Here is a 24,216-nt window from a genome sequence, read left to right as displayed (position 1 = left end):
GTTTTTCTAAAAAAACCTTTGGCAAATCCTTGAACAACACAGGTTTGAACTGCATGGATCCACTTATACAGAAATCTTTTTTCAAGAAATACTAAAAATTATGCTGGATTTTCAACTGCTGGGGTGGGGTGGGGGAGTCGGCAACCCTAACTCGCATGTTGTTGAAAGTCAACTTTATTTTACCTATATTTTGAGGGGATAGTTTCACTGGATATAGAATTATAAATTGGCAGGGTTTTTTTCTTTCAGCATTTTGATGATGTTGTCCTATGGTTTCTTGGTTTATTTAGATTCTGATGACATGTCCATGGGCATTTTTATCTTTGTTTTTCTGTGTACAATGTATTATTTTTCTTTGTCTGCTTTTAAGATTTTCTCTGTCTCTAGTTTTCAACAATTTTATTATCATGAGCTTTGCTATGATTTTCTTGGCGTTTATCCTGCTTTTGGGTTTATTGAGCTTCTTGGGACTGTGGATTTATAGTTTTCATTCAATTTGGATGATTTTCAGCAATATTGTGTCAACTCCTTTTCTGTTCCTGTCTCTTCCTTTCTCCTTCTGGCATTCCAATCGTATGTATTTTAAACTACTTGATTTTGTCACTGAGGCTCTATTCATTTTTTCAGTCTTTTTCCTTTGTGCTTCATTTAGGATAGTTTCTATTGCTATTATTTAATTTCACTGATATTTTTTCTTTGTGGCATTTAATCTGCTGTTAAAGCTGATCNACTTGATTTTGTCACTGAGGCTCTATTCATTTTTTCAGTCTTTTTCCTTTGTGCTTCATTTTGGATAGTTTCTATTATTTAATTTCACTGATATTTTTTCTTTGTGGCATTTAATCTGCTGTTAAAGCTGATCCAGTGAAATCATTTCAGATTTTGTATTTTTCATTTTTATAGATTACACATGATTCCTCTTTATGTTTTCAACTTTTGTCCTAAGTTCCTGTTTTCTTTTTGAATTCTTTTTAAATTAATTTTTTAATTGACAAAAAATTATATATATGTATTGTGTACAGCATGATGTTTTGAAATATGTGTACATTGTAGAACGGTTCAATAGAGCTAATTACCATGTGCATTATCTCACATCTTTTTTGTGGTGAGAACACTTGAAATATAGTCTCAATGATTTTCAAGAATACAATAACTTATTATTAACTAGATCCACCATGTTGAACAATAGATCTCTTGTACTTACTTCTCCTATCTAACTGGAATTTTATATCCTTTGACCAATGTCCACCCAAACCCCTCCCCCAGCCCCCAGACCCTGGTAACCATCATTCAACTCTCTGCTTCTATGAGTTTAATTTTTTTTAGATTCCACATATATGTAAGATCATGCAGTATTGTCCTTCTGTGTATGGCTTATTTCACTTAACACAATGTCCTCCAGGTTCATCCATGTTGTCTCAAATGATAAGATTTCCTTCTTTTTCTTTTTTTTTTCCTTTTTGTCTTTCTTCGTGTCCGGCAACGGATCGCAACCCTCAGTGTCACGCCTGTACCGGACCGGGACCGGCAATGGGATCGCAACCCTCGGTGTTGCACCCGCACCTCGCTTAGCCAGTGAGTGGGAACCGGTCTGTATGTGGGATCCGAACCCTCGGCGGGAGCGCCACCACACTCCCAAGCGGCGCACTGTAGCAGTGCGCCACCAGGCCGGCCCAGATTTCCTTCTTTTTTAAGGCTGAATAGTATTTCATTGTGTATATGTACCACATTTTCTTTAGCCATTCTTTCATTGATGGGCAATTAGATTGATTCCACATCTTGGCTATTGTGAATAGTGCTGCAGTGAACATGGGAATGCAAACATCTCTTTGACGTATTGATTTCATTTCCTTTGAATATGTACCCAGTAGAGGGATTTCTGTATTACAAAGTAGTTCTTTTTTTTTTTTTTTTTTTTTTTTAGTTTTTCGGAGAACCTTCATATTGTTTTCTATACTAACTATACTGTTTTACATTCCCACTGTGTAAGGCTTCCCTTTTCTTCACATCCTTTCCAACACTTACTGCCTTCCATCTTTTTTATAATAGCCATTCTAACAGGTGTGAGGTGATATCTCATTATGGTTTTAATTTGCATTTCCCTGATGACTGGTGATGCTAAGCACTTTTACATATACTTTTTAGCCTTTTGTATGTCTTCTTTTGAGAAATATCTATTCAGGTACTTTGTCCTTTTTTTAATTGAGTTATTTCTTTTCTTGCTATTGAATTTGTGTTTCTGCTTTTGCTATTGTTGCCTGTGCTTTTGTGGTCATATTCAAAAAATCATTGTCCAGGCCAATGTCATGGGGCTTTTCTCCTATGTTTTCTTCTAGTAGTTTTACAGTTCCAGGTCTTACATTTAAGTCTTTAATCCACTTTTGATTGACTTTTGTATATGGTATGAGATAAGGGTCTAATTTCATTCTCCAGCATGTGGATAATCAGTTTTCCCAGCACCATTTATTGAAGAGACTATTATTTCCCCATTGTGTCTCCTTGACACCTTTGTCAAAAATCAATTGACCATAAATGAGTGGATTTTTTTTTCTGGGCTCTTCCTTCTGTTCCACTGGTCTCTGTGTCTGTTTATGTGCCAGTATCATGCTGTTTTGGTTACTATAGCTTTATAATATATTTTGAAGTCAAGAGTATGATGCCTCCAGCTTTGTTTTTCTTGCTCATGATTGCTTTGGCTATTTGGGGTCTTTTGTGGTTCCATACAAATTTTAAGGTTGTCTTTTTGTTTCTGTGAAAAATGTCATTGGAATTTTGATAGGGATTACACTGAATCTGTAGATCACTTTGGGTAATTTTAACAATATTAAGCCTTCCAATTTGTGAACATGGGATATCTTTCCATTTACTCATGTCTTCTTCACTTTCTGTCATCAGAGTTTTAGTTTTCATTATACAGGTCTTTTACCTCCTTGGTTAAATTTATTCATAAGTATTTTTTATAGCTGGGGTAAATGGGATTGTAGTCTTGATTTCTTTTTCAGAAAGTATAAGTATATAGAAATGCTACTGATTTTTGTATGTTAATTTTGTATCCTGCAGCTTTACTGAATTTGTTTATTAGTTCTAACAGTTCTTTTGTGGAGTTCTTTTTAAATTCTTAAGCATATTTATAATAGCTGTTTTAACATTTTTCTCTGCTGATTCCACCATATCTATCATTTCTGGGTTTGCTTTTATTGACTGGTTTTTCTCTTGATTATCAGACTCATCCTGCTTTTTTACATATCTAGTAATTATTTACTAGCTGCTATACCTTGTGAATATTACATTGTTTAATGTCTAGATTTTGTTTCTTTATTTAAACAATGTTAAATGGGCAATAAAGAATGTTTGGCAGGCAGTAAATTAACTTGCCTTTGTTTCTTTCAAGTCTTGTTTTTGAATTTTGTTCAGGTGAGTCTATAATAATCTCTACTCTAGGGCTAATTTGTCCCTATTAACAGTGTGACATTTCTGTGGTCTTTACTAATGCCTCACCTGCTTGTTCTACCCTGGGTAGGTAAAACTTGAACATCTCCCAGTCCTATAAAAGCTTTAAAGATTGTTTAGCCTACAACTTCTCAGTAGTTATCTGTCTAACCTCATGAAGTTTCTCAATATGCATCTATAGTTTCTATTAAGCAACAGGCTCAAAGGGACTTCTATGCTTATTTCTGAAGTTCTGTTTTTGCATAGCTCCCTCCTCTCCAGTATTCTGCCCCACACATCTCAGCTGCCTCAGCCTGCCCAAATTCTGATCTGTCTTTCCTACTCCATGAATCTACTATTCATTGTTTAGGTTCTTCTTACCTGCACTGTGGTCTGAAATGGGCCTCTAGGAAGAAAGCTACTGTAGTTGTAAGGCTTTCATCATTTGTTTCTGTTTTTGCCCTTTTCGCTGTTCTGCACTGCCTGTTATCCCGTGTCTGGAAACAAATGCTCATGGTGGGAGATCAACTCCAGAATCAGTCACTCTAACATAGCCAGTAAGGCTTTCATCATTTGTTTCTGTTTTTGCCCTTTTCGCTGTTCTGCACTGCCTGTTATCCCATGTCTGGAAACAAATGCTCATGGTGGGAGATCAACTCCAGAATCAGTCACTCTAACATAGCCAGTAGTAGCAATCCTGCAAAGTTTTTTTTAATAACTTTATAGATGAAAAGTGAACTCCTAGAATTGTTGGCTCTATGATGGACAGAGTAAATGGGAAGAGACTCAGAGGCAACTATATAACTTCGTTCTTGCTAGAAATTTAAGAAATACATTATCTTTCAAAGTATGTTCTCAATTTCAAAGTGATTCTATTGGAATATTTATTTTTTGAAAATTAAAAAAAGTTTCAACTTTAGTTTATATCTCTTCCACAAATGAAGGTAATTCAGCAGTTTTACTAATATTGCAGTATTGTATTTTTTTATTTTTATTTTTTTTGTCCTTTTTGAGACCGGCCACACCGCGCTCAGCCAGTGGGCGCTGTGAGCGCACCAGTCATCCCTATATAGGATCCAAACCCGCTGCAGAAGCGCCGCTGCGCTCCCAGCGCCGCTGCGCTCCCAGCGCCGCACCCTCCCGAGTGCGCCACAGGCTCAGCCCTATTGCAGTATTGTTAACATGGATCTATGATTATGATGAAGTGGCTGCTGCTGATGATGATGATGAGAACAGCAACATTTTCTTAAGCACCTCCAAAGTACCAAGCACTGAGTTAGGCACTTTACATTGATAATCTTTACTCTTCCACAACAATTCTGCTAGTTAGAAATCATGATCCTGAGAAACTCAGGAGATGGTTAGTTTCTAAAGCTCACACACTAAGAAGTGAATACTCAGTGACTAAATTACTCAGTACTGATTTAGCAGCTGGAACTGGGAAACAATCTCAGCTCACCACTAACAATACAATACCTCCACCCATTATTATTCTGCTCTCTGATTCTGTCTTTACCTGAGCTTTCCCATCTGGCAAATTAAAGTGGAAAACAGTGAACTCTCTCCCTAGAGAGGCTGTGTTATTATCTAGATGTTTTACATTATTTTGCTTTGAATAACAGCATATGTAAATGTGCTGCTGGAGGTTAAACTTACCCTTATTTTGTAAAACTTGGTCTCTCCCACTAGGATGAATTGTTGAAAATTACGGGGAGAAAGGAGGCTGGAGAGAATGTTAGTTGACTTGGAAATGCTTCTCCTCCTTTCCCCCCACTCAACACATATTTCTATTCAGATATAAGCTACCATGGCAGACTAAAGATCAGTACATTTCCTGTCATAGAGTCCTAGCTGGTTCTGATAGTCGATATCCAGAAAAGGTTCATCCAGATGTTAAATTTCAACTCTGCATCAGGTTGATGTGGAGGGGCAGATGTTCTTGCTGAGAAGAATAAAAGCCTCCTGTGGCACCTGGAAGACCTTATCACACATGGTCCCCAGCCAGAGATTTTAGTTAACACAGGCACTTTGCTGCCTCTAACCATCTACCTCTTGCTCAGAGTTGGCATATCTCCTCGACTTCACTGTCCCTGGGGCCCTGCATTGCTGAGCCATCCCTATCTTAAACTGCCCTTCCTGGTCATTTGAATCATCACTTCAATGATGTGATAATATCTGCAAGTTAGGAAAATAAAAGTGGCATTTGTTTAGCCATAATTAATGAAATATTTATGTTGCATGAGACTATGTGATAAAACCTTAGGCTTAGAGTCCTTTTGCTTCTGATTACATTTGGGATTTTTTTCTTCTATGACCAGACATTCTGACGCCAGCTCTTTTACACTGAGCAGATGTCATGTAGTAAAAATGGGTGCCAGATGCTGTGAGCCGCAGAAGGGTGATTTGTTTAAAAGCTGGCTCTGACTTTTTTTTGCATTCAATTACTCTGCAGAACAAACCTTACACAAGCATTTAGGTAACTCAGCTAACTTCAGACATGCATTTTAGTAATAGATTTAATCTCTGAATGCATTCTAAGCAACACACCATATAAATGGTGTTTAAGGAATTAATTGATTTCTGCATAATACCTTGTTTTTTGTTTTTTTCTTTTTTTTTAATTTGAAAAGAGTGCTGCAAAAGCTCTTGGCAGGGACCCAGAAAGGTAATTAACAAGGAGGGCCAAATTTTCAGTTGCCCTTAGGTACTGCCTCCTCCTGCTCTTGGCAGGTGCAGTGAGGGGAGGGCAGGACAGAAGGGAATGGGAGTAAGAGGGGAGGAAGGACAGGCAGCTTTGGTTCATGAAGCAGGAAAAGCAGTTCAGTGAGTTTTTCTGCTCCCATTTCAGGCTCCATGCACATCCCTGTCCGAGCACAGGTGACAGAGGCTGCTTCTTCTACCACCTCCTCTTCAGATGAAGAATTTGACCCCCAGCTTTCCTTGCAGTCAAAGGTAACAGCATTTGGCAAACCAAAGAAGGCCTTGGCTGGTGGGGGCCATTTACTATCCAGATTTCAGACCCAATAGGGCTCCATCTGCAGTGGTTTCATTAGGAGGATCACGTTTCATTGCTTCGAACAGGGTGCTCTTGTTACCTGGAACTCCCCAAGAATTATCTCTTTAAGGCAACAAACTTTTAAAAGCTTGCCTTTCTCAGAGCCTCAAGTTGGGGAGGGAAAAAAAGAGGCATATTTACTTGAAACCGTTTGGTGACTACAGCTCTTAAAGTGGGTTTAATATGTGGTCCAACAAGCAAACCATTGAAAAAATTACAACAAGCAGATGCGTATTTCCCTGGGGGGAAGCACAGCTTCATTTAAGAAGCACTAGAGGCAGATTGCATGGAAAATGTTGTGTTTATTCTAATCAGAAATATGAAATGAACCATGCAGTTGCATCCAGACGTGGATATTCTGAAGATCCCTACTGTGGAAGGGACCAGTCATGTGCCAGCTGGAAAGATGGCAGTCCTTTCTGCTTGGTGAACATTAGGATTTCTGGGGAACTCTTTCAACAACTCTTATGCCCATACATAAAAAACACAAACATTGTTACGTCTGTAAATGTGTCTGTATGTCACATACACAGAGACAAGTGTCCCAAAGCCCACTGTTGGTTTCTTTATCCACTGGCGGGGAGTGGGGGAGCTATATGGTTGGACCCAAAATGCTTCCCGAGTGGACAGAGAAGCTGTTCACTGCTTTGGTAGTGTTTATTTTTTGGAGCAGTGAGGATCTGGGAAGGGAAGGAGAGAGCCAAGTTTATTTACTTAGATTCAACTTTTCCATATCTGGCATTAGGAGCTTTGGCATCATCTCAAGTCACTCAAGGGTTCCAACTCTCCATGGCCCAGCTTAGATCAAGTCAGGAGGGGTCTGGGACATGTGTGTGTGTGTGTGTGTGTGTGTGTGTGTGTGTGTGTGTGTGTGTGTGTGTGTGAGAGAGAGAGAGAGAGAGAGAGAGAGAGAGAGAACATGCGTGGCCTTCTCAGTTCTAACTGTGGGCATCTCTGATCAGTTCAGTTCTCAACACAGATGAATTCTGTGTGTTGTGTTGACTTCTGGGTTTTCCTTACTGCCCCTCTCATTCCCTTGAGTGACCCTGAATTAATTCTGTGTTCAAATGAGACAGAGAGCTCATCATCAGCCATCTCGACCCTCGTGGAGAATAAAAGAACAGAGTGGCCCAAACACGTCAAAACAGCAAGACCATGGTATCCAGGACCAGGCTCACAAATAGCCCCTTGTCCTTCCTCTGGCCCAGAACAGAGCCAGTCCTCACTAACTCTTGCCAGGTGGTAAAGCACACCCCCTGCACCTGGCTTCTCATGGGGCTGGTTCCTATGGGAAGGGAGGCTGGCGAGAGGATTATTTCTTTATGACTTCCCAAGGGTTCACACTGAAGGAACGAGGGGAGGTTTTTGTCCTCTGTTTTCTTTGTCTCTTCTATTCCATGCAGGTGTGTCCCCAGCCAGGTGGCACAGAGCCTGTGCCAGCTCAAATGAACCTTTGCACAGGAAACTGGAGACAAGATATGTCCTCTCTGCCTCTTCCCTTTGTCTCACCCCTTCCCACCACCACCTCTCCTCCCAAACCGATGCCTGGATCTAAGAGACCAAGACAGGAAGAAATCTTGCAGCTTTGTCCTTGGTTCTGCCAGGTTTCTCTCTTTTCCTTTAGTGTGTCTTTTCTTCCTTAGCCCTTACCCTTTCTCCTCTCCTCCCTCACCATCACTGAGGACATCAGAACTGTGCCTGGCATATCGTAAGGCTGTATGAATGTGTGTTAATAAAGCATCCTCTTTCTATGTCAACATCCTTTTAATAAAAGGGAGCAAATGACTTCTTTCCTCCTCTAGGTTTTGTTTGCTTACTCTTGATAAAGCAGTCAGGGTTCAACAGCTTTGCTGCTGGGGAACCTTAAGACCACATGATGCTGTTGAGGCAGCCCCCCTTTGAAATTGTATCGAATGGTCTTCATTTAGGGGGAAACTTTGACATTTTTTTTTTCTGTAGGAGCAGGAGTTCTGGATGTGCCTGAATAGTGCTTAGCACAAGAAAAGGCAGTATAGACTAGATGAAATGTGGATCCTGGATTCAGGCTATCTGGGCTTTACTCCTGGCTCTAGCAATTACTAATTGTGTCATCTTGGGCAAGTTATTAAACCTCTCTGGGTTTTGATTTCCTTATCTGTAAAATAAGTAAAATTTGAGGAATAAATGAAATGATACACATAAAGTAACCGGTGCAGTGTCGGGCACATAGCCCTCAATAACTGCTAGAATTTATTATGTAGGTTAGTGTAATGGAAGCTCAAGAGATGCTTGTTAAACAAATGAACTGACTCTCCATATAGACTGAGTTAGACAATCAGTGGATAACAACTGTCATTGATCCCCACTACCTCTTTTCCCCTCAACCTTTCCAGAAAGGTGCTGACTACCTAATGGAGGGGTCCCCTAACAAAAGACCTGGAACCTCTATTCAAAGTGGTTGACAGTCTATCTGGAAGTCATCCCCTAGAAACAGAAATAATATGATAGGGGATAAGTTTGAGTCTGAGAGCCAAAATTTCCTTCCAAGGATGAAGAAGACCTTTAGGATTCTAGGTCCTAAGGAGAATTCTAGAAGAACAAAATTTTATCATTGAGATTTAACATTGTCACTGATGACCTCTAGAGGTTCTGAAGCCTCAAAGCTGGATGCTTTCCTAGAGAGAGTGATGGTTTCTCCATCTATACCCATGGGATGGAGGACAGAATTACAAGGATCTATAAAGTCCTGAAACACACATGCTTTCAAGGTACAGTCTCTGACCTCTGTATTGGACTTGGATTGCTCTGGTAGTATCTAGAGTCAGGCTTATGAGGTCTCAAGTTCACGCTTATGGATTTATAGTCTTTTTAATGAACAAACATTCAGTTCAACCACAGTTATCAAATGCTCCGACACTAGGCTTAGCTATAACGATTTTCTAATTCTATATATTTGTTTCTGCCAACATTAAAAAGAAATCTCTAGCACGCTCTAATTCTCATCCTAATATGTAGAAAGTTGATGTGTATATTCAGAGAAGGCAGACTCATAGTAAAACTAACCCAATTTTGACCATATATTTTGTATGTACAGGATGTATGTATGTGTACATATATATATTATGTATACTCCTACACACATGAAAAATAATAGATTATAGTAAAAAGTGATAATCATGCTAATTTATAATATAATAATATAATAGAAATGTTAATAATAATAAAATAATGCTCTTTGCTGAATATTTATCCCATATCTTTTTTCAAGTATTCTGCAAAGGTCTTGGCCTATGTTATCTCGTTTAATCCTACAATATCAGTATAAGGTAGGCATTAAATCCTTCTCATCACTCTGAAAAGGACACTGAGTTAAGAAAGTTATATGACATGCCAGAGCTCATGTAGCTCAGCTGGAATTGATGCCAGCTTTGCCTGGCTCCTGGAGCCCATGCTCAACCAATGTGTCGAACTGGCCACACAGTCACTTCTCCTTTCTCTGGTGTCTAAAACCCGGAAGTGACACCATTAAGATCCAGACATCTGTTTTACATGCATCAATTTTGATTTTTTTTTTTTTAAACAAGCCCAGACACACTCAAAAGCCAGTGACAGTAATGCTGTATTTGTACTGGCAAAGTGAGTTAGGGAAGGGAAGCAATCTTATGCCTACCTCAAGCCAAGCAGCACTTTCAGTTGGATTAGATACGTTCCTCTATTCCTAGATTAAATTGGGCACTGTAGACCCAACCTAAGCAATATTTAAGGTTGTTAACTGGTTTTCATGTAGTAAGAGAATGTGTCTGTCTGCCTGCCTGCCTGTTGGTCTGCCTGTCTGTCTCCAGGCCCGTCACTTCTGGGCCATATGGTAGCACCCACATAAGGTATAATTCTTGTGTTACTCCTTCCCTCAACTGACCCCAGCCAGTACTCTACACAGCCACTCCCAATTACACACCTTACAAACACACACACACACCCCAGCTTCCCAATCCAGCACCTACTAGCCACTTGTGGCTACTTAAATTTACATTTAAATTCATTAAAATTAAACAGAATTTAAAATTCACTGTCTTATTCACATCTCATCTCATTTCAAGTGCCCAATAGCCACATGGGGCTGGTGGCTTTCACATTTTAGTCCACATATAGGTCATTTCCATCACGGCAGAAAGTTCTATTGAATTTCATTATTCTAGAAGCTAAGCAGTGGTTAGAAACCATTGGCTGGAGAGGGAAAAAGGCTATTATGATATTTTGTCATTTTAACCCTATTTTTCTCAGACAGATTTTTTCTTTTCTCTTGGTTTTCACAGGAGAAAAAGACACTTAGAAGAAGGAGGAAACTGGAAAAAGCAACAAAGCAATTGGTTAAGCAAGAAGAACTGAAGAGACTTTATAAGGCTCAGGTCAGAAAACAAACTTGAGATGAGCGAGTGGGGCTGGGATCCTGGGAATCTGGATCTAAAGCCCTTGAGAGTCTGTGTTGTATTCGGGGCAACAGGCTGGAGTAAGATCATTCTCTCTCAGGTTTGTGGCCATTATAAAGGCCCTGGCTCAAACCCTAGAGGGACCCTGGGGCCTGGTGGGCCCAGGCATTGAGCTAGCCTATTTCCAGCCACCTTTCCATCTGCAGACATACAACCTGCAAAGTGAGGCCGGACCAGCACCAACACATAGCCTTGGGAATCATCCCGAGCCCTGACCACCCAGGCATTGAGCTAGCCTATTTCCAGCCACCTTTCCATCTGCAGACATACAACCTGCAAAATGAGGCCAGACCAGCACCAACACATAGCCTTGGGAATCATCCCGAGCCCTGACCGCCACAGAGCAATGACCTTAGTTTTGTCCTCTGTGCAGACACAAACCTTCCACCAACTCCCTTCAGTGTCTTTGCTAAACTGACCACCTATTAGGGGTTGTCTCTATTCCAAGATTAGTTGAAAGCATAAGAATCCAGCATACCAATATATGTTTCCTGGCCTAGTTGCTTACTTCAAAGATTTCTGCCCAAGGTGATCTGCCCACCTCTGTCACTGTCACAGGCAAAATAAAGAAGAAAGTCAAGGCATTCTCTGTCTCCCAATGACCCCAAATCTAGTTTTGAAGAACAGTGGGTTTTAGGACATAAGGACTTAGAATGAGCACTCATATTAATCCAGTGTACCCTTATATCCCTTTCTCCAGCTAGTCCCTTTACCTGGCCATGTCATCCTGTTTCTGACAAGAATGAAGTCATTTAATACAACCATCTTTACCCTTCCCAGTGGCTGACCCTTTCACCTGACAGACAGAAAACTCCCATTAACTCACCTCTGTCCACTCTCAACTTCTAAACAGGCTTCCTTGAAACATTCCAAATTTTCATCTAGGAACAAGACAAGTCTTTATGATATTGACTTTCAAACTCAGCAGTTTCTCTTCATATTTTCACTGTAGACAGTAGGTGGTAATAAGGGAAAAATTAGGCCTTTTGAGTCTTAACCTGCTAGCTCACACAGTAGCCCTTTTTAATCTGAGAAACTTTCATCCTTAGTTTCTAAAGAATGACCACTGTATTAGTCTGCTTGGGATGCTATAACAAAATACCACAGACTGGGTGGCTTAAACAACAAAAATTTAGGAGGCTGGAAGTCCAAGGTCGAAGTACCATCCGACTTGGTGTCTGGTGAGGCCTCTCTTCATGGCTTGTAGACAGCTGCCTTCTTGCTGTATCCCCACATTGCCTTTTTTGTGTGTGCACAGAGAGAGAGAGAGATTTGGTATCTCTTTCTCTTTTGATAAGGACACAAGGCCTATTGGATAGGGTCCCACCCATATGACCTCATTTAACTTTAATTACCTCTTTCAAGGTTCTGTCTCCAAGTACAGTTACTTTGGGGGTTAGGGTTTTAACAATGAATTTGGGGGAGACACAATTTAGTCCATAACAACCACAAAGCTGTAAATGCACAGTAATCAGTAATAGTCATTTAAATGTTCCCTTTGTCAGCAATTTTACCTCATGCCAGCAAGAGATGGATATATGAAGATAAAATTGTCTTTAAAAGAGAGGCTGAGAAGAAGAGGGCATGAAACTATAAACAGTTTTAAATAGAATTCCCATCTATTTCAGATTTTATGTTTGGAGCTTAAACACTGGTAGCTAAGACAAGAAGAGCCAGGTGGCTCAGGCCCCACTCCTGCTTGGGTCTCTGCACAGGGTTAAAATGCCTCAGCCACTGTACCTGTGATTCCAGGAGAGATTTATTTACTTTTTTTTTTTATTGAATCAAAATTGATATACATATTTTGGGGTTCAATGTTGAGATATATTGATCAAATCAATATATTAGCATATATATTGTTACAAATCATACTTATTCTTTATGCCCCTTGTCCAATCTCTCCCCAAACCCCCACCCTCTAATTACCCTAGATTTCTTCTCTCCTTAAAGAATAATGGTTACTCTGTTGATCTGTTGCCTAGATGATCTGTCCAATGCTGAGAGGTGTGATCAGGTCCCCAATATTACCATAGAGCAGATGCTTCTTCTGTCACTCTGGAATGGGCTTTGAGGAGAGAGACTTCCTCTTCTTTTCTTTGGTCTCTGCTGGTGACTCTCCTTGTGTCAATGCACTCCAGTGGCTGGCGGACCATCTGCATGGTGGTTGTGGCATCTAGCTGGTTTTGCAGCAGCCGTAGTTATTGTGGTGGCTATGGTGGGCCACCCACATGGAGATGATGTTTTTGGCATGCTCCTTGGCACTGACAGTGTTCCTGGTTGGGGGGAGTCCGGTCCCCGGCTCCATCCTTCAGGTCCCTGGGTGGGCCTCGAGGCACTGGCGCAGTGTGCCTGGTTGTGGGAGGGGGCTCCGGTCCCCAGATCCATGCCTCACATCCATGCCTCACATCCCTGGGCAGACCCAAGGTGCTGGCGATGTGTCTGAGCTGGAAATAATTTTTTTGTCCTTTGCTTACTTCTAAAGTGGGGGAATTTTCTGTTGGGACCAGTACTTGAGCTCTGTGATTTAGCTAAATTGCTGCTTTGCTGCTGCTTCACTAGGGAAGGCTTTTTGTGCAGCACAGGTTTTAATGGTTGACTTTATAGGTACTTCTGGCTCTCCAGAGACTCAGTGTACCTGTGTTGTGTAATAACTCTGATCTGGGCCTGAGTCTTTTCATCAAATTGTACCCAATGCAATTCTATATTCCTGACCAGTCTCCTCTGAGTGGTCCTACACTGATTGGGGTGGAGATCAGCTGTCCTTGCTGTGCCCCAGTATTCCCCCAGGGGGCCTGTCTCCCCCACCACCCATGCTGCAAACACTTCCCATGGGACGGGCTGTGCACCAGTCCCTTGCAATGACTCACCAGCCTCTGACTGGCTCCATTTTTTTCAGTTTTTGTGGCTCTTCACTCCTGCATGGGCCCATGAGAACCCTATTAGTGGTCTTGCTGGCCTGGGGGCCACCAAGGCCCTCTTCTCCCCTGCTGCCTCCAAGCAACTCCATCTGAGCAGAGTTGCTTTTGCTGGCTTTTGCCAGCTCCTGCTCTGTGTGCTCAGCAGCTCCAGCTTTAAAGCGGCAGCAGCATGAAATGGTCAGAGCAGTTTTTTTATTTCTCTCATCATGGCTTCTCCCACCTTCATGCACTCTGTAGGTCTCTCCTCCTCTTCCCCTGAGTTCTAGCGGCCCCAGCTTGGCTGTTGTTGCTTTTTTATATAGTTGTCAATTGGTTGATTTCTGGGAGAGATTGATGCTGGGGACCGTCTATTCCACCATCTTGACCAGAACTTCCCAGGGGAGATTTAGAAAGATGTGGGGTTAAAGAGGAAGGGGAGTGAGACAGAGACAGCTGAAATAAGGTAGGGGAGGAACACAGGCATTCCATCTGCCCAAACAGCTGACAGCTCCTTTAATACACCTGTTAGGTCAGGAGCAAAGTCCATTCTGCCAAGGGATGTGCCTTTTGGCAGCGGGGTGTTTGAAAGCAGAGAAAATTGATGGCAATGAACAAAATATATATAGAAAAGACTTTACCCTGATCATCCTTCCTAATGTATACAAGAGAGTAATAGCTAGTAGGGAAAATAAATGTGTGAATACAAACCCAGTCATGAACCCAAACCTTAAAAAGTGCCTATGGTGAATCCTAGGAGAAAATGAGCTTGTCTCTAATGGGTTAAACATCTTGTGCCTTGTCTTAATAACCTGCAGTAACACAGCCACAGTACACTTCTGCAGTGAAAGAACCCTGGGCACTCACCCATGGTGTGATGAAAGAATAGGTATAATCTGTAGCTGATGACAGGAGCAGGACAATCTGAAAAAGGAACACCAAGTCCCAGGGGTTGGCCCAGCTCTCCTGCTCCAGACCAACTTCTTGGGAGGTATCTGCTGGCTCTTCTTGGGAAAATAGAATGTGAACATACTCTGTGTTTGCCCCCGGAGCCCCTACCCTACTCTGAGTAGTGGCTGCAGCTCCAGTCATTTGTCTAGGAGCCATCAGGACCACCCACCTAGCCCAACAGCCTCTGTCCTAAAGGATATCTTTGGCCTTGTCAAAGGGGACTGTTTTAACGTCTACTTGAGGGCAGATTGAACATACACACACACAGACTCCTAGCTTTTACGTGTCATACTAAAAATGGGAAACATCAAGGTCTAGTTGTTTGGGAACTCAGAGGTCCTTGCCCAGTCAATCAAGGCAGTAACATCACGAGTTAGAGTGCCTCTTCCTCCTGGAGAGTAAGTGGCAGAATCGGCCCCCTCGCATGACTCCACGTGTGGAGAGTCCCCACGTGACTTGCGATCCTGACATTCCAGGCCATCCAGAGGCAGCTGGAGGAGGTGGAGGAGCGGCAGAGGGCTTCCGAGATCCAGGGCGTGAAGCTAGAGAAGGCGTTGCGAGGAGAAGCAGGTATGGCATCCCAGCAGATTGCAAGTAGCCAGCATTGGTCTGTGTCTATGGTCTATGCTGCAAAATAGTACTGGTCTAACTATCTAGGCAGAGCAATAAGACCTTGTCACCCGCTGTGGGTCTGTCAATATAGACATGTGAAAAATAGAACGGGTGGTCCAATTTGAAATTCCTAGGGCCACTAGTCAGCCTATGGGCCTCGTAACTGGGTTTCTGGTCTGCCCAGCCTCTCTTCTGGCTAGTATGAATGTTCTTTGCAATTCAGGGGTTAAGATAAGTTCAAGAGAAATATATGGGTGTTCAAGCAGTTTTAGTAATGATTCAAAGCCCAGAGTTAAGAGTCAAAGTCCCGATTTATTTCTTTACAACCTGTATGCCCATGGGCCAGGCACGTTATAGACCTTTATAAACTTTCATTTTCTCATCTACAATGGGGATAATGGTGGTTTCCTACCTTACAGAGCTGATGTAAAGATTTAAAAAGAAATTATTTATGAGGCTTAAATTAGCACATTGCTTGGCCCAAGGTAAAGCAGTAAATGGTAACCATTCCACCGATAGCTTCAGATTCTTAGATTCAAACAGAACTCATCTGGTGAATGCCTGCTGTGTGGTAGACATGAAGATCCTGGCTCTATAACCATGAGTATAATGCAGCTTCTGCTTTAAGAAGTTTACAGTCCATTGAGGGCTACAGACATGCAAATAGACAAACTATCATACAGTATGATGTGTGCTGTGATAGGAACAAGCCTCAGGGTGCAATGCAAACAGAGCCCAGAGGCTTCTGACTGGCCCTGGGAGGAGGGGAGCCACTGGCAAGGCTTCCTGGAAGGGCTGAGGACCAGGGAGGAACCAGTGAGGTGAGGAGATTGTTCTGGCAGAGGTAACAGTACCCAGCACCTGCAAAGGCCAAAGGTGAAAAGACGTGAAATATCTTTAACAAATGAGGGGCCAGTGAAAGGTTGTCAGGTATGGGATGACTTAAAATCCCTATTGTTTGGAAACTCTCCAGCAGTCGTGTTAATAAACTAGGGCTAGGGCTCACAGACCCCTCAAGCCTGTTGCACAGACTAGGTCACAAAACCTTCACATGCAGGTCCACGAGCTAGGTAATAGGAAAAGATCCTGGGAGCTGTGGGTGAAAAATTAACAGGCTTTATTCAGAGCTAGGAGCAGCCACCTAGTAGCCTCCCAAAGCATCCTGAGAAGCAGGGGGCAGCACCCTGTATCAGAGCCATTAGTCCTTTATACTCAAGTCCATAACCCAGGACACCTGGGTGCACATACGCAATTACATTCGTCAATAGCCAAGGAACACCTGGGTGCATGGGCATATTTACACCAAATGCTTGGCGAGATTCTGAACATCTGAGGGGCCCTGACCATTTTCCTGTATTTTTCCCAGCAAGTGGTATGGCTGATGAATTGGAGGGGCCCTTAGAGTTCATTGTGGGTATTATCTCTTTAGTTTCCTTATGTGATGTCTTCAGTCTTCTGTATTTGGGATTTAAAATGAAAAACCAAACACTGAAAACACATTTCAGTGTGTGATAATGTAAACAATAGGTTACTTGTAAATAACCCAGTGAAAGTTTAGGGTTTCAGTTCTTTTAAAAGTTCAATTAGGGGCCGGCCTGGTGGTGCACTGCTACAGTGCGCCGCTTGGGGGCGCGGCGGCGCTCCCGCCGAGGGTTCGGATCCCACATACAGACCGGTTCCCGCTCACTGGCTGAGCGAGGTGCGGGTGCAACGCCGAGGGTTGTGATCCCGTTGCCGGTCCCGGTCTGGTCTGGTACGGGTGCGACACTGAGGGTTGCGATCCGTTTCCAGTCAAAAGGAAAAAAGACAAAAAGGAAAAAAAAAAAAAGTTCAATTATTGGAGAGTGCTGTTTCTAGCAGGGGCAGATTTTCTGAGGCCCGAGGCTCATACAAAGTCATACAAGCAAAACTGTGAGGGTTGCTCCCAGAGCCTTGCAAGGGCCTGTCCAAGCAAGGGGCTTTGAGGTTTTAGCTTCATTAACTGCATGATTAATTTGTCACTAGATATCAGGGAAATGTTGGAGTCAGTCACTCTTTACCCCTTCTTGCCTCAATTTACTTGTTTGTAAAATGGGAGTGATGATTGAACCTGTTTCTTGGATTTGTGGTGAGGATTAGCTGCTAAAACAGTTTACATAAAACCCCCAGCCTAGTACCTGGCATGGAGTAGATGGTTAATCAATATTTGTTCCTTTTCTTAGTAAAATACACTGTGGATTTCCTTGCAAAGATAACCCAAATTCACTCATCAGAAGTAGGCGTCATTAGAAAAATGATGACTGTTTCTTACTGATTAGAATGAGAATCACTGCCTGCCTCTCCAGCTGCAGTTGGGACTTTCGATAGAATGAACTGCCCTTGTTTGGTGTTTGGTCAAATTTTCAATCAAGAAAGCTCCTGTACTTGTCTTTAGGAATCTGCTGATTTCAGTGAGAGCCCCAGAAATGAAAATAATAAATCAACAAAGCTAGGGCATCTTTCAGTTTGCCATTAACAACACATGTCAACATGTGGCACGGTGAGAAAAGAGGAGTTGTAGGCATCCAAAAGCTCCGTGTTCAAATTCTGCTGCACTCCATTTAGGCTGGGTAGGCCTGGGAGAATCATTTAACTTCTCTGGCTGCATATCCCTTATCTAAAAAATGGAGCTCAAAATCCTCACATTTTGAGAATTAGGGGTATTGGTAGGCAGTCAATAAATGCTACCTTATGTTATTTTACAAAATATTATTAAGTATCCACATACATACACTTTTGAAGAATTGTCTCTCTAATCTTTATCGCTTGAAATTTAAATTATAGAAATCAAATTTTTAAAGCTCCTTCTGAAAAATCTCCCTCATCCCCAAATGTAAACAACAAACAAAAAAAGGTTATTTTGAGTGATAGCTAAAGAAAGCTGGCCAGCTTGTAGTGTTTTCAAAGGTGTGCCAAATCAGCCAGAAGATGGATTCCACTCATTCCCTTTATAACCTGGGTAATTTAATTCCCCTGTTAAGTTTATGGGCCTTTTTCTCCTTGATTGTCTTCGTGTGGGTGACAGATGTGGATCAACAAGAGGCTGGAGACTCAAAGAATCAAGTCCTGGAGGGTGGCCTCAAAGAAGACCGAATGGAAGATTTGCAAACCAGGCATCACAATTAATACACTCTAACTTGTAATAACATTTGTGCAATAATAATATTCCTTTGCAGTTTAATATTCTATTTAATTCCTTTAAAAATTGCCCTGTTGCTTAATGAATGACCAATGCTTATTAGGTTAAGTTGTATTTGAGCTGGCCTGTGCTGCTCCAGTTCAAGTGATTTAATGGGAATTATTTAATAGGTATTATTAGGATAATTAGAAAATGATCACAGTTAGGCAATAATATTGAGCTATAAAGGTTGTGAATAACCAAATTTAGAGACAGGCCTGAAAACACAAGTAGTCTGCGACAGTTACGCAAGGCTCCTCTAATAATTATGTGAGCCCGCCTGAAAGGGTCTTTTGTTCCTGGGAGTTATTCATTAGGCGAGCATTGAATTAGAGGAACATGCGGGGGTGCCGGGTGGAGGGCAATGATGGCTGATGAGCAGAATGAGGCTTTGATGAGCTCCTAATTGTCCTGACAACAATTCCTGCTTTCTTTTTTTCCAACAGTCAGAAATAAGTTCCCCCGCCCCCAGCAAGGGTTTTTCCCCATTTTGTCAAGGAAAAGGAAACAAAGAAAAACAAAACCCTAACAAACCCCCCCAGAAAACAACTCCTTACGTTTTTTTTTTTTTTTTTAATTTTTATTTTGTCAATATACAATGTATATGATTATTATGGCCCTTCACCGACACCTCCCGCGCTCCTTTTGCAGGGCTTGTGTGTGTGTGGTTTCTCTGACAAAGGCAGTGGAGTCCCCACGTGGTGTGGCTGCCCAGGTGAAGGCACCAGGAGGCTAACAAGATATGCAGTGGTCTGATTCCCCTGGGTCCACCACCTTCTGTGAGGAGACCAAGCCTAGCTTTGCTAGGCACTTAGACTCTTCTTGGTCAAGGCATTGTTTGCTACCTACTGGTTTTTTGGTTGTCACTGTGGTGATCAGTATTACATAGGGGAGCCATGGAATACTCCAATTTAGCAAGAGACCATCATTCAAATTTAGATGGCCTGTGTAACAGCATCTGTGCTTTCTTTCAATACCTAGAGACAAATGAAATCTGATGAAAACTTAAGAGCAGCTTAAAGGAGAAAGGATTTTTCCCCAAGGGAGATAGTGGAGAATTATTACTCCCTTATACCTTTACCAACTTTTGGGGAGATTAACCAGCTGGTTGTCTGTATTGAGTTTCTTGCCTTTTTTGGAGCCAAATGGTTTCTCCTTCACAAAGGTTGAGGGTTTACAGAGAAAAAAAATCAGGATGTGCAAAGCTGCCAGCAGGTGGCAGCAGGAGCACACATTATAATGAGAAATTTCAATGAAAACCTACCCAGGAAGAGGGAAGTAGTTTGGCTTATTACGGTTTTCATCTGGACTGCTGCTGGGAAACAGAAGGAATAATGATTTCCTGGATTATGTAACACTGTGGTGTCCTGGAAAGAGCACAGGTATAGAAAGTCACACACTCCTGAGTTTGGATCCTGATGTAGCCTTTTTATAATTACTCCTCTGCCAAATTTTCTCATCTGTAAAATGGGACTAATAATACCAACCTTTTAGGGATGGTATAAAGAAAAGAGTAAATGAAACAATGTTAGTAAAGCACCTCAAAAAGGCCTGAAATATAACAGATGTTCAAAAAGATTAATTCCTTCTCTTTTCTTTTATATCCCTTTCATTACAAAACACAGCAGACTTCTCTAGGATCGCAGAGGGATCTCAACCTTTCCCCTGCTCTGCCGACCTTTGAAAGCATGGTAACCACGTGGAATGACTGACAAGAGCTTGAACTCAGTGGTCAGTGAGTTCTCAAATTGTATTCATTTGTCGGTTCATTTATTCACATTTACTTATAACTGTGCTCCCTAGGAGAGATTTAAGCTGGTGTCTATAAATATGTGTAATGCATTAATTTCATATGCCTCGTCTCTCAGTGTAAACTCATATTGTTACCCCACCCGAAAAAACAATAATAATTCAGTAAAAGCAGTTCAACAATGAAAACAGCACGCTATAGTTCATAGGCATGCCTCTCTGACAGTCTGCCATAATTTGGGAATGGATTCTAGGGAATGGATATCCTTCAGGTGACCTTCCATAACTACTGTTCTCTAAGTGTACTGAAAGGCAACGACCCCCTTGTCGGTCATTCCATGTGGTGACGTGCTTTCAAAGCTCAGCAGAGCAGGGGAAAGGTTGAGATCGCTCTGTGATCCTAGAGAAGTCTGGTTGTCTGAATACAAGTGATCACAAAAATGGAAACACCCATAATGTTATTTATCACATGATATAGTGGGATATTGTCAGAAAATAACTCCAACCTTACAGAGAACGGTCATGAATCACAAGAAGACTTCAAAGTTGATGGGTTGGTTTGCCTCAACTCTTTAGGTGCTGAAAGAAAACAATGAAATTCTGTGCATCAGAGCAAGGAGTTTATTACTCACAACACAGCAATCTGCAGGAACATCAGCATGGTAGAACAAGTTGCCTGTCCCCAAGTCCCATGCTGTGACGTGATAGGCCCAGATACACCTGAGCACACAATGGGTTATGCCACCACTAAGGAGCTCAGGGCAAAGACTCAGCAGCTTTTATAGCAAGTAATGAATGAGCCAGCCCGCCTTTCCCAGGAAGCAAGTAGTTGTGCAGTAGTCATGCTGTGGTCTCCTGACCTGCTGCTCAGAATTATCTACCTGACTAGTTACAGGAATGGCTCAGCGTCAGAGGATGGTTAGGCTTTGCGGTTTGGCACATGCAGCAAAGCTGTGTAGGGATGTTCACAGTCTATGGGAGACCAATTTACTAAACAAGTATCAGTGATACATTCATCACATATTCCACTCTGTTTCCAGCCTTTTTGGCTACTCTGTAGAAAGTCAGTGGACTCATTACAAGCCAAATGTTGAAAAGACTAATAAAAGACTAAAGGCAACCCTCTTAAATTTATTTTTGAAAATAAGAAGACAGAAATAAAGAAGGAATGAAAAAGAACAGACATAGACCCAGATATAGCAAAGATTCAAAAAGACAAAGGATATAATGAACACGTAATCCCACTAATTTTAAAATTTGTCAATGTAAGCGTGATTTAACAATCACCAAAAGAATTAGGTTATCTACATAGAAACCCCAAAGAATGCACAAATAAATTATTAAAAATAATAAGAGCCTTTATCACAGTGACTGGACATAAGACCAAACTAGAAAAATCAATTGCATTTCTGTATCTCAGCATCAAGCAACTAGAAAATGAAATAAAGAAGATATCATTTACATTCACATAAGAAACATAAGGTACCTAGAAGTAAATCTAACAAAAAATGTGTGTCACCTTTATGGAGCCAATTTTAATACTTTACTGAAAGTTACCAAAGGACCCAAACATAATCTCACATATATGAAAACTTGATATAAACCAGCAGTAGTATTGCAGATCACAGGAAATAGTGATTCTGAGACAATTAGTTTTTCATACGGGAAAAAACGAAATTGGGTCTTACCTTACACCATACAAACAAATCAATTCCATAAAGATTACAGACTTAAGTGTGAAAAATGAAACTTGAAAAGTTAAGAAGAATCTATTTTGACCTCACGTTGGTGGTCAATAGACATCGTACAAGAAATGAAAAGAAAAGCCGCTGATTCAGAAAATATATTGGACAAATATAGCCCAAAAAGAATTAATATTCCAGAATATTCCCAAACTCTTACAAATCAATAGAAATAGGCAAATATTCCAAAATAAAAATAGGCAAATGCTATAAATATACATTTTACAGAAGAGTACTAAATGGCCAATAAACCTATGAAAAAGACACCTTATTAGTAATTAGGAAAAAATAAATTCAGACTTCAATAAGAAACTATTTTAAACTCTTAAATTATTCAAACTTTAAAAAGCTGATAATACTAAGTATTTGGCAAGGCTGAGGAACAAGGGGAACTCTTGTTCAGTGTTGGTGGGAGTGTAAATTGTCAACACTTTGGAAAACAATTTGGCTCTATGCTGTAAAGCTGAATATTGGAAATTTCATTTCTCATATGGATTGTGTCTCCCAAGTTTAAGGTATTAGTAACTTGGTCCCCACTGTAACTGTTAAGAGGGTGGGAAATCCTATTATGGTAATTGAAAGGTGGGGCTTTCAAGAGGTGATTAGATTCTGAGGACCATGCCCAATTAATGGATTAAAAATGGTGGTCAAGGGCGTGGTTCTAAGGACTTTAAAAAGAGAGCACACGAGGAGTTCTCTCTCTCTCTGCACCACCACTTTCTGCCATGTGAGACCCCTGCATTGCTGTAAAGCCACCGCCAAAGAAAACCCTCACCAGATGTGTTCCCTGGACTTTGAACTTTTCGGCTTCCAAAACTGTAAACAATAAGCTTTGTTTTCTTATAAATTACCCAGTTCCAGGTATTTTGTTATACGCAACAGAAATGGACCAATACAATTTCCAGATGTGTTGCCCACATGGACAAGAAGACAATACAAGAATGTTCCTAGCAGCATTATTCGTAATAGCAGAACTATAAGAACAACACAGGTATCCATTAAAAGGAAAATGGATGATTTGTGATATACTCATACAACTGAATATTATGCATACGGCAGTGGAAGTAAATGAGCAACTTGGATGTATTTTTGTAACATCATATTGAATTTAGAATAAGCATGTTGCTGAAGACTACATACAGAATGATTTCATTTTAATAAAGCTCAGAAATAAGAAAAACTCATTTTTTTGTTTATGATAAATATACAGTTAAAAACAAAATCAAAAAATAGTTTTAAAAGGAAGGACTAGAATTTTTCTTTTTCAGCTGTGGCCTCTGGCTCCGAGAATGGAATCAGGAGCTAGTTACCAGCATCCTGGGTTTGTCAAGACTGAAGCAGGCCAGATCCACAGCATGGCTTTCTGGATTATCATCATCAGATGTGAGGAGCCTGTGGGAGGTGACATATCCAGAGCTCTGGGTACTGAAAGCTGGTAGAGACTTAAATGCAACAGGCCTGTGGGTGAGCAGCGGAGCTTAGAGCTGACCAGAGGCCAAAGAACAAAAGGCAAGAGCTGAGACCCAGCCAGTCTGGGGGAGATGCCCTGCACAGCGCTACAGTTGCTCTGATACCCCCTTAAAAAATGCCCCAGATCATCAGCGAGGACATCGAATGCATTACCAAAATTGCAGCAAACACCGAATTAGGACTTCCCATAGATTCTAAAGAGGTGGGAAATCACATTTAAAGAATTATGGTTATGAAGCAGACGGCAGAACAAGACTCAGCTTGGAAACTTGGAAAAACCACATACCAGTACACAACCAGAGAAGCATTCAGTATAACCTACAAAAGAAAATGGTTTAAGTATAAATGACTTTAAAGAATAGATTATTCATTTGTTCTGTGTTACTATCCATTCAGAAAAAAGTTATCGATCATTACATGCCAGTCACCCTAAGGTAAGCAGGGACTAAGATTTTCCAGGCTTGTTGGTTTGAACTTGATTGTGGAGAGTTAGTGAAGAATTTCAGTAAGAGTGACATAATGAGCTTAGCATTTTTGAGAGCACTCTTGGGCAGAAGAGGGTTGGTATAAATGACTCTATTAATTTAAAGTTGTTTTGCGTTGGGTTTTGATTATTTCATCTTAGCAAGTTGAATCCTTACATTTTGCCTAG

General features: G+C 41.2%; 1 protein-coding gene across 1 annotated transcript in view; it reads left to right on the top strand.

The window, feature by feature from the left end:
* Nucleotides 1-24,216, top strand: part of MICALCL (MICAL C-terminal like) — a 59,392-nt gene that overhangs the window by 20,473 nt on the left and 14,703 nt on the right. Inside the window, exons 4-6 of the mRNA XM_008574196.1 lie at nucleotides 6,278-6,381; nucleotides 10,777-10,869; nucleotides 15,272-15,365. Coding sequence (XP_008572418.1) covers nucleotides 6,278-6,381; nucleotides 10,777-10,869; nucleotides 15,272-15,365 — 291 coding nt within the window. The remainder of the gene's footprint in view (nucleotides 1-6,277; nucleotides 6,382-10,776; nucleotides 10,870-15,271; nucleotides 15,366-24,216) is intronic.

The sequence above is a fragment of the Galeopterus variegatus genome, unplaced genomic scaffold (genome assembly GCF_000696425.1).
Source record: "Galeopterus variegatus unplaced genomic scaffold, G_variegatus-3.0.2 Scaffold1011, whole genome shotgun sequence".
Taxonomy (NCBI): Eukaryota; Metazoa; Chordata; class Mammalia; order Dermoptera; family Cynocephalidae; genus Galeopterus; species Galeopterus variegatus.
Note: the sequence above shows the minus strand (reverse complement) of the source record. Positions and strands in the feature narration are given on the sequence as shown.